Genomic DNA, 16,527 nt, shown 5'->3' with positions numbered 1-16,527 from the left:
GCTAAGCTACCATGGCAACCGGGACTGCAGTAGCGTCCCGGTTGCCATGGTTACCGATCGGAGCCCCAGCGATTACACTGGGACTCCGATCGGTACTCACCACTGCCACCAATGATAGGGGGGCGATTTTAATTAGGAGGGGGTGGGAGGGGAGAGGGCCCACTGGCCACCAATGAGTTATCTATAGCGGACGGAGGGGGGGCCCACTGGACACCAATTAGTTAACTACAGGGGAGGGAGGGGGGGCTGGCTACCAAGAAGTTAACTACAGGGGAGGGAGGGGGGGGGGGGCGGCCGCACTGGCCACAAATGAGTTAAAAACAGGGGGGGGGGGTCTGCCCCCTGCTGCCTGGCAGCACCTGCCAGGCAGCAGGGGGCAGTCATGTACACAGTTTTTCAGTATATTCTAACCTGAAGCGTCCCCATCACCATGGGAACGCCTCTGTGTTAGAATATACTGTCGGATCTGAGTTTTCACGAAGTGAAAACTCACCTCTGAAAAAGCTTTTATGCAGACGGATCTTCGGATCCGTCTGTATGAAAGCAACCTACGCCCACGGATCACGGACACGGATGCCAATCTTCGGATCCGTCTGTATGAAAGCAACCTACGCCCACGGATCACGGACACGGATGCCAATCTTGTGTGCATCCGTGTTCTTTCACGGACCCATTGACTTGAATGGGTCCGTGAACCGTTGTCCGTCAAAAAAATAGGACAGGTCATATTTTTTTGACGGAGAGGATACACGGATCACGGCCTCGGCTGCAAAACGGTGCATTTTCCGATTTTTCCACGGACCCATTGAAAGTCAATGGGTCTGCGAAAAAAAACGGAAAACGGCACAACGGCCACGGATGCACACAACGGTCGTGTGCATGAGGCCTAAAAGGAATGTGGGCCCCTTTGCGCCTCTAGGCTGCAAAAAAGTGTCACATGTGGTATCGCCGTACTCAGGAGAAGTTGGGGAATGTGTTTTAGGGTGTCATTTTACAGATACCCATGCTGGGTGAGATAAATATCTTGGTCAAATGCCAACTTTGTATAAAAAAAAAAAAAAAAAAAAAAAAAAAAGAAGGTGGGAAAAGTTGTCTTTTGCCAAGTTATTTCTCTCACCCAGCATGGGTATATGTAAAATGACACCCCAAAACACATTCCCCAACTTCTCCTGAGTACGGCGATACCAGATGTGTGACACTTTTTTGCAGCCTAGGTGGGCAAATGGGCCCAAATTCCAAAGTGCACCTTTCGGATTTCACCGGTCATTTTTTACAGATTTTGATTGCAAACTACTTCTCACACATATGGGCCCCTAAATTGCCAGGGCAGTATAACTACGCCACAAGTGAAAGAAGACACCCCAAGGTATTTTGTGATGGGCATAGTGAGTTCATGGAAGTTTTTATTTTTTGTCACAAGTTAGTGGAATATGAGAGCGCATCACTGACAGCTGCAAGAAGGTATTAATAGAGAGAAGAACTATGGGGCATTTCTTTTTACTGGCACATTATAGAGGCAGAAAACAGAAGCTTAGAGTACCAAACTAATAATTAGAAAAATACACGTTTTTATTGAATTCATAATAAAAAGCACACATATAATGGATGCCAAAGACAGGGTAAGGGAACAGGGAAGAGAGAACGAGCGCCACCCTGGACGAACACACTGATCACAAAATATAAATAGAATAATCTATCAATGGTATTACTGTAGACATGGGAGAACAATGACCAACTCATGAATACAGTATATAGTAAATTGATATGTGTAAAGGGTGAGGAAACCCACCATGGCTGTAGTGCATAAAATTCAGTACAGGAGACATTGGCCGTACAGAAATGCACAGACAGTGTACCAAAGAATAGGCAGTTGTAAGCCAAGTGAGAAGTCTCAGCATTGGCAGCACATAGCCATGGCGGGGAAACTATGATCTGAAACTCACCAGAAGAGGACCAGGTGTGAACGGAAAACCAGGATGGCGCTACCCCAAAGGTTTTCCGTTCACACCTGGTCCTCTTCTGGTGAGTTTCAGATCATAGTTTCCCCGCCATGGCTATGTGCTGCCAATGCTGAGACTTCTCACTTGGCTTACAACTGCCTATTCTTGGTACACTGTCTGTGCATTTCTGTACGGCCAATGTCTCCTGTACTGAATTTTATGCACTACAGCCATGGTGGGTTTCCTCACCCTTTACACATATCAATTTACTATATACTGTATTCATGAGTTGGTCATTGTTCTCCCATGTCTACAGTAATACCATTGATAGATTATTCTATTTATATTTTGTGATCAGTGTGTTCGTCCAGGGTGGCGCTCGTTCTCTCTTCCCTGTTCCCTTACCCTGTCTTTGGCATCCATTATATGTGTGCTTTTTATTATGAATTCAATAAAAACGTGTATTTTTCTAATTATTAGTTTGGTACTCTAAGCTTCTTTCTTCTGTTTTCTGCCATTATACTCGGAGCTTGTACCGAGTTACCCTCTTTTAGGTACCCCCTAACATTCACTTGATAAAAATATAGGCATTGTCCTTGCTATTCAGGTTGGGGGTCATCTGGGGTCGTTTCTTCCTTTTTTCTGACATTATAGAGGCACTATGGGAGCATCTGGTGGCACTAATGGGGCATTTTTTTACTGGCACATTATAGGGGCACTAATATGGGGTATTTTATACTGGCAAATTATAGAGAAGGTCAAGAGGAGCACTATGAGGGCATTTACTGGGGGCACTATATAGGGGTATTTTATACTGCATTACATTTTGGGTGCACTATGGGGACATTAGCTCAACTGTGGGCACTAAGAGGGGGTATTTTTTGTTCTGGCACACAGAATGGAGGAATTTTTTGTACTAGTTCACATAATTATGGGGATTTTTTGCACTGGCACACATTTTAAAGGGGCATTTTAGTACATTCTACTGTCACATTATAAGGAGAATTATTACTACTAGGGGGCATTATGGTGAGATTTACTACTACTGGGGGGCTATGGGGGAACATGATTACTAGTATGGGCACTATGGAGGCATTATTACTAAGTGTGCTCTGGCAGATAATTATTTTTATTGGTGGGATTTTGGCGAACACCATTACTTTGGTGGGCATTCTGGCATAGTATGTTGGGGCCTTGAATATTAAGTACAGTGTGTCTATGTAGAATGAGGGCGAGACCCTAACCTTCATCCTCTAATAATAAAATAATTTCAGCTGTATGGTGTTTGTTGGGCATGGCCTATTGTATGTAGGAGGGGCTTATAACAATGGGCAGGGCTTAACATTTTTTCTACTCAGGACGCCCCTAGACAGAATGTCTGGGTGCTCCCCTGTGAATGGTGACATGTAATACATTTGCAGGGCTTGTGCTGGAAATGTATTACAAAGCAAGGCAGTATAATAACAGCTGCCATTATTAGGGGGTCAGCCCGCGCGCTCCCTCCGAAACACCGTCATCTCTATGCAAATATATTAGAGGCTGCCAATGACTGGCAGGGGCGGGAACACTTGCCTGTCCATCAAACTAGAATTACTTCTAGTTTGATGGACAGGCAAGTGTTCCCGCCCCTGCCAGTCATTGGCAGCCTCTAATATATTTGCATAGAGATGACGGTGTTTCGGAGGGAGCGCGCGGGCTGACCCCCTGGACCCACCCACCCCTGGACTGCAGAGTCCAGACAACCCCTGTCAGCCTTCTGTACAGCACCAGCCCTGGACTGCAGAGTCCAGACAACCCCGGTCAGCCTTCTGTACAGCACCAGCCCTGGACTGCAGAGTCCAGACAACCCCGGTCAGCCTTCTGTACAGCACCAGCCCTGGACTGCAGAGTCCAGACAACCCCGGTCAGCCTTCTGTACAGCACCAGCCCTGGACTGCAGAGTCCAGACAACCCCTGTCAGCCTTCTGTACAGCACCAGCCCTGGACTGCAGAGTCCAGACAACCCCTGTCAGCCTTCTGTACAGCACCAGCCCTGGGCTGCAGAGTCCAGACAACCCCGGTCAGCCTTCTGTACAGCACCAGCCCTGGACTGCAGAGTCCAGACAACCCCTGTCTGCCTTCTGTACAGCACCAGCCCTGGACTGCAGAGTCCAGACAACCCCGGTCAGCCTTCTGTACAGCACCACCCCTGGACTGCAGAGTCCAGACAACCCCTGTCTGCCTTCTGTACAGCACCAGCCCTGGGCTGCAGAGTCCAGACAACCCCGGTCAGCCTTCTGTACAGCACCAGCCCTGGGCTGCAGAGTCCAGACAACCCCTGTCTGCCTTCTGTACAGCACCAGCCCTGGACTGCAGAGTCCAGACAACCCCGGTCAGCCTTCTGTACAGCACCACCCCTGGACTGCAGAGTCCAGACAACCCCTGTCTGCCTTCTGTACAGCACCAGCCCTGGGATGCAGAGTCCAGACAACCCCTGTCTGCCTTCTGTACAGCACCAGCCCTGGGCTGCAGAGTCCAGACAACCCCTGTCTGCCTTCTGTACAGCACCAGATCCTCCAGAGGGAAAACTATAAAACAAAATGCAATCTCAATGAAGTGGGCACTGCCTGCTCTAGTTCAGCAAGTCTACCACCTACCTCCTCAGATGACTTGCTGCAGTGCACAGAGAGCGCCCCCCTGCTATGTGTCTGGGCTGGGGCACGATGCAGACCACAGAGCCGGAGGTCAGGACACGACCAGTGCAGCAGGCAGACCAGTGACAATGCAGAATAATTTCCCGCGACAAAAATTTGTCTGCTGACACAGCTAATGCTGATTGGCCAGCGCCCAGCGCCCAGCAACGAGACAGACCCCGCCCCACACGACAGCCTATTATCACCACCCGAGGTCCACTCCTTCTACAGAACTAGCGACAGGATCAAAACGCCTCCACGTCACGTGACTCGTGTTTACTTGGAGCACTCGGGCGCGCCGCTCATTGGCTTGCTCTATACCACGTGACCCACCAGGAAGCCCTGGCTGCGCAGCTCGCAGTGTGGAGGGAGTTTTCACACTGTCCCGGGTTGTCAGAGCGGTTGCCATAGTTACTGGCGGGCTGTGCTGTGACATGTCCGGCTACCAGCTGGAGGCCACTGATGGCAGTGGAAGACACACTGTTCCTGCGGGGGAGACCGTCATTGGAAGAGGACCCTTCCTGGGTGTAAGTGCTGAGCGGTGCGCCGGGGGCGTGTGTACTCTCAGGCTGGCTGTCAGAGCATGCTGGGAGTAGTAGTAGTTGTGCAGCAGGATGGCAGGGCAGGCATGTCCTGACTTGTCCTGTCACATGGTAACAGTAATGTATCCCGCCATATAGTGACAGGACATCCACTGGTCCATAGAAACCCCTGGGCTGAATGGAACGTCTCCGCAGCGTGACATTGTAACGTGTGTACATGGTGAAAGCCGTGCACACTGCTGGGAAATGCATCTTGGGGGGAAGGACCCCTCTGTATCTCATGGGTGGGGATTCTGATGTCTGACAGCTTCCAGAGGAGTCAGCGGGGGATGCGGGGGGATAGTGGAGATGGTGAGACCACACTTGGAGTACTGGGCTCGGTTCAGGAGACATTGATAAAATACCCCCCCACCCTGATGAGTGTGGCGATACCACCGGCGTTGTGGAGAAATTTAGACTTTTATTTTTATGCAAATGAGCCATTGGAGCACCAAGAGACGCCTTCTCCTGTGGCGTTATTGATTCCAGCAGCCTGCCAGATCCGTAACTACCGCGTGCAGCCGTTCACTGCCGGAAGTCCGTCCGGTCCCATTCACTATAATGGGGACCGCCGGAGATCCGGCCACAGCGCGGCAAAGAGGCATCCGGACAAAAACCGCTATGTGCCTGTGCACTCGTTAGCAAACATCGCTGGTGCGCACCCCGAGCAGCGCAGAGCTTCAGCGCGCACATGCCATTGACAAGGTTGCCAACCAGAATTTTAATTTTTTCTGGAAAACTTATTCCAAAATCACAGACAGCCAACGGTTTTTACAGACAAATTGGAAAACCGTAATGAATTCTAATAATTATAAGTAATGTATGTCTATAGATCACATATGGCCAACCTGCGGCTCTCCAGCTGTTGCAAAACTACAACTCCCAGCATTACCAGTCTGCCTACAGCAGGTCATGGTGGGAGTCAGAAGACATTTTTTTCTGGAAGAGTAAAAATACTTCTCTTACCATTTTTAAGGAGTATTTTAAGCCGATGAGGAGTACGAAAGGTACTGTAATTAAAATGGTTAATACGAAGGCCTACATAACATTAGGGCCTCTTTCACACGGGCGAGATTTCCGTGCGGGTGCAATGTGTGAGGTGAACGCATTGCACCCGCACTGAATCCGGACACATTCATTTATATGGGGCTGTGCACATGAGCGGTGATTTTCACGCATCACTTGTGCGTTGCGTGAAAATCGCAGCATGCTCTATTTTGTGCGTTTTTCATGCAACACAGGCCCCATAGAAGTGAATGGGGCTGCGTGAAAATCGCAAGCAAGTGCGGATGCGATGCGATTTTCACGCACGGTTTCTAGGAGACGATCGGGATGGGGACAGATCATTATTATTATTTTCGGTGGTCGGTACCACTGAGGTCACTGTTGCTCTGAGGGGGTCGGCACCACTGGGGTCACTGTTGGTGATTTTATGAGGTTTAAAGGGTTTGTCCTAAGATCGATATTTATCACCTGTCGTTAAAGAGGACCCCTCACCTCTCCGGATTTGTCTGTTTTGGTAACTACTTGCACCCCCCATGTAATAACAATCCTGGAGCATCTATTCTTATGACCTTATGTTGCACAATTCCTCTGTTATTCCTGTTATTAGTTATGAATGACTTGCTAGCAGTTTGCAGTGAATGTCCAGATGGGGTGTCACTGCACAGCCTGACATCATTCAATCAGTGCTGTCAACTGGTGACATCCAGCTGGACCTTTATTGCAGACTACTAGCAATTCGTTCATAAGTTATAAGAGGAATAATAGAGGAATGGTCACAAGAATTGACTCCCCAGAATTGTTATTGCATGGGAAATGCAAGTCGTTACTAAAACGGACATGTCCCCTTCAAGTACATGATCGCTGGGGGCCCCACCTTGGTTACCATGTTCTAGTGTTCTCTGGGTCCAGTATGGATAGGTAAATAGTGTTTATCTTGGGACAATCCCTTAAATTTTTGCTGCTGTTTCTGTGCCGCTGGTTACTAGGGTTTGCCATCCATCACGTGGCCATTGCTGCCCACCAAAGTTACGTCCTTGTAGATGAGCTCTCAGGTGGGTATGTCGTGCCACCGGGGCTGTTGGTAGACTCTGAAGAGACCTGAGGCACTGGCACAGAGCAGGACACAAGCACAATGGATGGTGGTGCATGCTGGTGCCAAGGGCACAAGCGAAATACCCGGGCACATACCTCGCACCGCCACAGTCACATGTTGTGGATCTGGATGATGTCATCACGCAGTGATAACCACTGATCTAGCGCTGCAGTGAAACTACAACACCCAGCATGCACACTTGCTCAGCTGTTCTTGTAACTCCCAAAGAAGTGAAAGGAGGATACTGGGAGTTGTAGTTTCAGAACATCTGGAGTGCCGGAGGTTGCTGATCCCTGATCTAGAGGCTGTCATTTTGTGTTATGCTTGATCTTTCTGTAAAGGGGAGTTCGTCTTCCATGACCAAGTTGCCCTATCTTATGCCACCAGGTAAGGCTCCATTCACACGTCTGCAAATGGGTCCGCAACCATTCCGCAATTTTGCGGAACGGGTGCGGACCCATTCATTCTCTATGGGGACGGAATGGATGCGGACAGCACACAGTGTGCTGTCTGCATCCGCAATTGCGGAGCGCGGCCCCGATCTTCGGGTCTGCAGCTCCGCAAAAGATAGAACATGTCCTATTCGTGTCCGCAGCTTGCGGACAAGAATAGGCATTTCTATAGGGGTGCCGGGCGGGTGTGTTGCGGGTCCGCAACACACCACAGACGTGTGAATGGAACCTTATGCCACAAAATTGCCACCACCGCTGTGGTTATTGGATTATACGGTCTTACAGCGAAGACTTCATGCGCTTGGCAGAGGGACTGTATGTCCTGGAGGCTGTAAATGGCCACATGCAGTCCTTGTAGCACAATGTGCCGCATGTGGCGCTGCATTACAGAAGTCTGATGGAACATGCTGCAATGAATCCTTGATGGATTCATAAGAAAGCTGACAGGTGACAGAGGTCTATGGGTGACAGGTCTGTCGTTATGGAGGTCTCCTGTTGGTGTGTCCAGCGCTGGGACCCCCACTGACTTCTATAAATAGGAGTCTGAAGCGCTCAGCCACTTTTCCTCACTGCTGAGCTCCCTAGTGAAGACGGTCCCCTAGACCTTCTATTGAGGCCGTCTTCACTACAGCGCTCAGCAGGGAGGAGAGGCAGCGCTCGGAGGAAAACAGAGAGGTAAAAAAAACAGGCGCTCAGATCCGGGACCCCCACTATATTTCACAGCAAGCCCACTTAACCGACCAGTGAGGATCTTGCGCCTCCTTCCTCACTTTAGAGCGGTGTGCCCTACGCTCCGGCAGCCCGCTCAAACTGACCAATAACAAAGCTCCTCACTGCAAGGAGCCTCATTATTGGTTGTTTCAGGCAGCGCTTCCCGTGCCCTTCACAGCGCTGATGAATGGAAGGGAAAAGTCTAAGGCGTATCGGTACGCCTTAGACTTTTTCCAGGGAGTAAAATGGACTAAAAAAAATCATATATTTTTTATTTTTTCACGGATACAGGAAAAAAGTCACTTATGTTTACAGACTGCCTAGAAACATCTGGACAGTTGGCAACCCTGGCCGTTGAAGTCATTCCACCCGTAAGTGGAGACGCCATGGGCTTAACCTGCAGTCGCCTCCATTTCTGGGTGTGGTGACGTTAACGGCGCTTGGCAAGCAGCAGTTGACGGGGTGCGCACGCGACATGTTTGCTAAAGAGTGCTCACACGAAAAAAATCCAGAGGGGAGTGTATTTGGAGCACCAGGGGCGTCGCTGGAGCGGTGCGTATACCGCAATTGGTAATTTGCATAGAAATTAAAGACTAAATTTCTCCACAATGTCGGGAGCAAGATAGACAATACAAATATTGCTTTACTCAGCTAGATCAACCCCACCAGGCTACATGCCTGGTTTAATAGGGTTGATCCTGTGACAGAGCCTCTTTAAAGGGGTTGTGAGGTGTCAGGATATTGATTATCTCTCTTCTGGATGGGTAATCAGTATTATATTGTGGGAGGATCTGACTCCCGGCACCCCCCAAATCAGCAGTTGGAGTAGGCCGTAATGCTGCCTCCTCCCTAGTCTGTACCTGCACGATGTCTGCCCAGTAGCCGTGGTGCCTACAGATGCCAAAAGGATATTCTGTTGGCCTTCATTGGGTGAATAGCACCTATGAGTATGTTCGAGGTGTAAGAATATGTGAACAGAGTCTAATCTGCATCGACGTTCATATATCTACATGACTTCCATCCACCTAGGCTCTGTACCGCTATACTCCGTTTTATAATATTGCTGATTATCCTCCTTCAACAATCATTTCGACTGCTGAGACTTAATGTCACAACCAGACAGCTGAGAAGCTCTGACAGAAGCCTTTCAGAACCTCCTCCTTGAGTTCTCTTTGTTGTGGTATTCAGTTCCTCATCTCGTTAGCCTCTCTCAGCTGTCATGTAGTTGGACTAATTGCATCCCTTTAAATTCCGCCCCATAATGCATTACTGGGCGGCTTATACTTCTTCCTGGAGTGTGTGTGCATGCTTATCCTGTTTTCCTGTCTGCTACAAAGTTAAGTGCTGTACATTTATCTGTTATTTTCTCTTTGCTGGATCCCAGGTGACCCTGACTCCCTCCGTGTCTGGTGTAGAGAGCCGGTGGTCGTGTCCCTTCACTATTGTAGGGTGTTCAGGGGTTATATAGTCGAGGTACGTGGCTATGCAACCATCCACCTCTGGGATCTGTGCATAGTCTGAGCAGCCAGGGAAAGTGCTAGGTCTTGTGCAGGGGTCTCCCCTTGGTTCCTTAGCTTTGGATCCAGTGAGTCATATATGCATGTTGCATTGTCTTGTTTCCCGTACACCGTCCGTGACATAAGCCGCCAAAACCGTCTCAAGCATGGATCCGGTTTCACTTTTGGCTGAACGCCTTCAGGGTCTTTCATTGGAGGTAGCTGATCTCCGCAGGACTTTTTCTCAGCTTTAAGTGACCGGTTCAGCTGGCGTTCATGGAGTTTGTTCTGAGCCTAAGATCTCGCTCCCGGATACGTTTTCCGGGGGTAGTGAGAATTTTGTGCGTTTTAGAGAGGCTTGCAAACTCAGTTTTCGCCTTCTTCCCCATTCCTCTGGTGATGAGGAACGGAGGGTGGGGATCATTATATCGCTGCTCAGGGGTAACGCTCAGTCCTGGGCCTTTTCGCTGCCGGAGGGGGCACGGCCTCTCCGTTCAGTGGATGAATTCTTTTTAGCCCTGGGTCAGATATATGATGATCCGGATCGTATTGCTCTGGCTGAGTCTAGACTACCGTCTATTATGCCAGGGTAAACAATCCGCAGAGATATACTGCTCAGAATTTCGGAGATGGGCAGCTGATACTGGTTGGAATGATGCTGCACTCCGAAGTCAATTTTGCCATGGTCTTTCAGAGGGATTGAAAGATGCATTTGCCTTTCATGAAAGGCCTATTTCCTTGGACTGTGCTATGTCTCAGGCCGTTCGTATTGACAGGCGTCTTAGAGAGAGAGGAGAGATCTCTCCTTCCTGTCATACTCAGTCCCAGGATTGTGCAGCGGTCTCATTCTGTGCGCAGGGGTCTCAGTCGCTGTCAGCCCCTTCTGAGCAAGAGCCCATGCAGCTGGGGTTGATTGCTTCTGACAATAGAAGATTCAGCCCGCATGGGAGGGTTTGTTTTTGTTGTGGAGGTATAAATCATTTGGCAAATATTTGTCCCTCTAGGAGATTCAGGCAGTTCTCTGGGAGTAATAAAGAAACAAACAGGAAAAAATCTTTTAAAAATGTTCCGTCTGTTACTATTGGCAGGGTTGAGGCGGAAATTGAAGGTTTTCCGTTTGCTTGTAGTTCCCGTTTTGTCCTGCCTGCTAGGGTGGCGCTAGAGAGCAAGAGCATTTTTTGTGAGATTTTTGTGGATAGTGGAGCAGCTGTCAATCTCATTGATAATCAATTTGCGATAACTCATGGTTTCCAGGTGCGCACTTTGGGAAAGGATATACCTGTTTTTGCTATTGATTCCGCTCCACTTTCTCAGAAATCATTAAAGGGCATAGTTCACAATATCCGTTTAATTGTGAGTGATGCTCATGTTGAGGATGTGTCATGTTTCGTCCTTAGCGGTTTGCCTACTCCTCTAGTGTTGGGGCTACCCTGGCTCACTAAACATAATCCCACCATTGATTGGCAAGCGAGGCAAATAAATGGTTGGAGTGACTTTTGCAGAGAGAATTGCCTCACGACATCTGTTTCTGAGGTTGCTACTGAATTTTCGGATGTCTTCTCTGAGAGTGGAGTTCAGGATTTGCCTCCGCACAGGGAGTATGATTGCCCTATTAATCTCATCCCAGGCGCCAAGCTGCCTAAATCTCGTTTATACAATCTTTCCCAACCTGAGCGGATCGCTATGCGTGCTTATATCTCTGAGAGTCTGAGAAAAGGACACATACGACCCTCGAAGTCACCTGTTGCCGCTGGTTTTTTCTTTGTTAAGAAAAAAGATGGTTCTTTAAGACCTTGTCTGGATTTCAGGGAGCTGAACAATATCACTAATTCGTGACCCTTATCCGCTTCCTCTGATCCCGGACCTGTTTAACCAGGTTGTTGGGGCTAAAGTATTTTCCAAATTAGATCTAAGAGGGGCATACAACCTGGTCAGGGTCAGAGAAGGAGACGAATGGAAGACGGCCTTCAATACCCCTGAGGGCCATTTTGAAAATTTGGTTATGCCTTTTGGTTTGATGAATGCCCCAGCCGTTTTTCAGCATTTCGTGAACAGCATTTTTTATCATTTGATGGGAAAATTTGTATTAGTGTATTTGGATGACATTTTGATTTTTTTCTCCTGATTTCAAAACTCATAAGGAACATTTACGTCAGGTCTTGCTCATCCTGCGGGAGAATAAATTATATGCGAAACTGGAAAAATGTGTCTTTGCGGTTCCAGAAATTCAATTTCTGGGGTTTTTTCTCTCCGCTTCTGGTTTTCGCATGGACCCCGAGAAGGTCCGCGCTGTGCTTGAGTGGGAGCCTCCTGATAATCAGAAGGCGCTGATGCGTTTTTTGGGCTCTGCCAATTATTACAGGAAGTTTATTTTGAATTATTCCTCTATTGTTAAACCACTCACTGATATGACCAGAAAGGGGGTAGATTTTTCTTCTTGGTCGGTAGAGGCGCGTAAGGCTTTTTCTAATATCAAGGAGAGTTTTGCTTCCGCTCCCATCTTGGTGCAACCTGATATTTCTTTACCCTTCATAGTTGAGGTTGATGCTTCTGAGGTGGGTGTGGGGGCGGTCTTGTCTCAGGGTTCCTCTCCTGCCAATTGGCGACCGTGTGCCTTTTTCTCGAAAAAACTCTCCTCCGCAGAGAGAAATTACGATGTGGGAGATAGGGAATTGTTGGCCATCAAGTTGGCTTTTGAGGAATGGCGCCATTGGCTAGAGGGAGCCAGACACCCTATTACCGTGTTTACTGACCATAAAAATCTGGCCTACTTGGAGTTAGCCAAGCGTCTGAACCCGAGACAGGCCAGATGGTCTTTGTTCTTTTCAAGATTAAATTTTGTTGTCACGTTCCACCCTGGGGTTAAGAATGTGAAGGCAGATGCCCTGTCACGTTGTTTTCCGGGAGGCGGGAATTTTGAAGACCCGGGTCCCATTTTGGCCGAAGGGGTGGTGGTCTCTGCTCTTTTTTCTGAATTGGAGGCAGAGGTGCAGGCAGCCCAGTCAGAGGCTCCTGATCTTTGTCCTCCTGGGAGGTGGTTTGTGCCTCTCGCTTTAAGACACAAGATTTTTAAGGAACACCACGATACGGTCCTTGCTGGGCACCCGGGGGCAAGAGCCACACTGGATCTCATCGCTCGGAGATTCTGGTGGCCTGCGCTTCGTAAGTCGGTTGAGGGTTTTGTGGCAGCCTGCGAGACTTGCGCTCGTGCCAAAGTCCCTCATTCACGGCCATCAGGTCCTCTCCTTCCCTTACCCATTCCTTCCCGTCCGTGGACACATCTGTCCATGGACTTCATAACGGACCTGCCTCGTTCCTCGGGGAAGACTGTGATTCTGGTGGTGGTGGACCGTTTTAGCAAAATGGTGCATTTCATCCCTTTTCCTGGTTTGCCCAATGCTAAGACGCTGGCGCAGGCATTTATTGATCACATTGTCAAATTGCACGGTATTCCTTCAGACATAGTCTCTGATAGGGGCACGCAGTTTGTTTCCAGATTCTGGAAGGCTTTCTGTTCTCGCTTGGGGGTTCGGTTGTCATTCTCTTCTGCTTTCCACCCGCAGTCGAATGGCCAGACAGAGCGCGTCAATCAGAATCTGGAGACATATCTGCGCTGTTTTGTGGCGGAGAATCAAGAGGATTGGTGTTCTTTTTTGTCCCTTGCTGAGTTTGCTTTAAATAACCGTCGTCAGGAGTCCTCTGATAAGTCACCATTTTTTGGTGCATATGGGTTTCATCCGCAGTTTGGGACTTTCTCGGGAGAGGGGTCTTCTGGTTTACCTGATGAGGACAGATTCTCCTCGTCTTTGTCATCTATTTGGCAAAAGATTCAGGATAATCTAAAGAGCATGAGTGAGAGATATAAGCGTGTGGCAGATAAGAGACGTGTGCTTGGTCCGGACCTGAATGTTGGTGATCTGGTGTGCTTGTCTACCAAGAATATCAAATTGAAGGTTCCCTCCTGGAAGTTGGGTCCTAGGTTTATTGGGCCTTACAAAATCCTGTCTGTCATCAATCCTGTTGCCTACCGTCTTGATCTTCCTCAGACTTGGAAGATCCATAATGTTTTTCAGAAGTCCTTATTGAAACCTTATGTTCAACCCATTGTACCCTCGCCTTTGCCTCCTCCTCCGATTATGGTTGATGGGAATCTTGAATTTCAGGTCTCTAGGATTGTGGATTCTCGTCTTGTCCGCGGTTCTCTCCAGTACCTTGTTCATTGGGAGGGTTATGGTCCTGAGGAGAGGATGTGGGTCCCAGTGACATTAAGGCCTCTCGTCTCATCAGGGCTCGTCACAACCAGACAGCTGCGAAGCTCTGACAGAAGCCTTTCAGAACCTCCTCCTTGAGTTCTCTTTGTTGTGGTATTCAGTTCCTCATCTCGTTAGCCTCTCTCAGCTGTCATGTAGTTGGACTAATTGCATCCCTTTAAATTCCGCCCCATAATGCATTACTGGGCGGCTTATACTTCTTCCTGGAGTGTGTGTGCATGCTTATCCTGTTTTCCTGTCTGCTACAAAGTTAAGTGCTGTACATTTATCTGTTATTTTCTCTTTGCTGGATCCCAGGTGACCCTGACTCCCTCCGTGTCTGGTGTAGAGAGCCGGTGGTCGTGTCCCCTCACTATTGTAGGGTGTTCAGGGGTTATATAGTCGAGGTACGTGGCTATGCAACCATCCACCTCTGGGATCTTTGCATAGGCTGAGCAGCCAGGGAAAGTGCTAGGTCTTGTGCAGGGGTCTCCCCTTGGTTCCTTAGCTTTGGATCCAGTGAGTCATATATGCATGTTGCATTGTCTTCTTTCCCGTACACCGTACGTGACACTTAATCATTAGAGTTTTAGGCAACATTCATACAAATGGGGAAAAATTGAAATTCAGCGGGGCGGTTCATTTTTTATGACCATGGAAATTGCCTATTTTTGGCAGTTTTCAGTGCCAAACGGACCTGGTGGGGACCCGTCCGTCTGATTGGGGCGGCAAGCACATGGATTTCTGCAGGCTCCAGGGACAAATTTTCAGTCTCATAATTTTCTGCCAAATGTGAAGCCACCCTAAGATGCACCTAATTAATGGCTCATGCACACAACCGTATGTATCTTGCGGTATGCAAAACACGGATCGTCCAAAAATACGGATGACGTGTGATATCCGTATTGCATCAGTTTTTTTTGCGGATCCGTTGTAATAATGCCTAACCTTCTCCACAAAATGGACAAGAATAGGACATGTTCTATCAAGTGAATGGTTCCACATATAGGATGCAAGAAAACGGACACAGAAAGAAAATACGTTTGTGTGCATGAGCCCTTATTAAGAGGCAGGTGCCTTCTAATAAATAAGGATACTTTCACACTTGCGGCCGAGGATTCCGGCAGGCAGTTCCGTCGCCGGAACTGCCTGCCAGATCCGTCAAAACATATGCAAACTGATGGCGTTTGTCAGACGGATCAGGATCCTGATCCGTATGACAAATGCATTGAAATGCCGGATCCGTCTCTCCAGTGTCATCCGGAAAAACGGATCTGGCATTTATTTTTTTCACATTTTTTGCGGTCTGAGCATGCGCAGACTGCAATGCCGAATCCGTTTTGCCGGAACACTCGGGGCCGGATCCGGCATTAATGCATGTCAATGGGAAAAAATGCCGGATTCGGCATTTCGGCAAATGTTCCGGAATTTTGGACGGAGATAATACTGCAGCATGCTGCAGTATTATCTCCGTCCTGAAAAGTCAAAAAGCCTGAACGGATTGCTCTCCATTCAGAATGCATGGGGATAAAACTGATCAGTTATTTTCCGGTATTGAGCCCCTAGGACGGAACTCAACTCCGTAAAAGAATAACGCTAGTGTGAAAGTAGCCTAAGTAGCATCTCTGGCAGTCCGTGGCTGGCGTAGACAGATTTCAGCTATACCTTATGTCAGTTTCTGGTGTAAGTTATAGTAAATCCATCAGGCCATGGAAAGCCTCACCCCTCCTGTCAATCTGCCCCCCCCTTTTCTCACCACTTGAGAAACGTGTCGAGGAGATTAACAACTCGCAAATTATGCCGCATATATTGGTGCGCAATAATTAGTGACGTTTTTTGCACCACTATTGTGGCGTAAAGACATTGGTAAACGCAAAAAGAAGACCAACACCTCCAAAAAAAATGTGACACAAGAAGTTTAGGTGCACACCAGTGACCACCATGGCTGCAATGTAAAAGCAAACAAGGACTACAAGGAGCAGCACAAAGACAGATGCAAAAGCTGGAAACATGAATAAATGTAAACTGTATCACTGCTATACTGTGAAAATTAGATACTCTTTGCGCACATTTTTTATCAAAATTGTGTCGTGCCCATCTACCAGCTGGATTCTACATTGCCCTGAATTGTGTAGGCCGAAAGTTCACGAGAGGCAAGTCTGATAGTCTAGGTCCTGTCTGTAAGAAGCCACCTTGTCGCTGTTAGATCGGCCCAACACAGTTTTGTACAAATGAGCGCAAAGAGCAGTTTTTTTGTACTGTGTGAATATAGCCTTAGGGTACATGCACACGTTCAGGATACATGTGCGGAGAATCCGCACTGAAAT

General features: G+C 48.3%; 1 protein-coding gene across 1 annotated transcript in view; it reads left to right on the top strand.

The window, feature by feature from the left end:
• Positions 1-4,938: 4,938 nt before the first annotated feature.
• The window catches only part of APLF (aprataxin and PNKP like factor), a 265,162-nt gene continuing 253,573 nt past the window's right edge, over positions 4,939-16,527 (top strand). The window contains exon 1 of the mRNA XM_044291261.1: positions 4,939-5,139. Within this exon, the coding sequence (XP_044147196.1) occupies positions 5,047-5,139 (93 nt within the window). The 5' untranslated portion in view covers positions 4,939-5,046. The remainder of the gene's footprint in view (positions 5,140-16,527) is intronic.

Source organism: Bufo gargarizans, chromosome 4 (assembly GCF_014858855.1).
Source record: "Bufo gargarizans isolate SCDJY-AF-19 chromosome 4, ASM1485885v1, whole genome shotgun sequence".
NCBI classification, from domain to species: domain Eukaryota; kingdom Metazoa; phylum Chordata; class Amphibia; order Anura; family Bufonidae; genus Bufo; species Bufo gargarizans.
The sequence above is the reverse complement of the archived record's forward strand: the minus strand, read 5'-3'. Positions and strand labels throughout refer to the sequence as shown.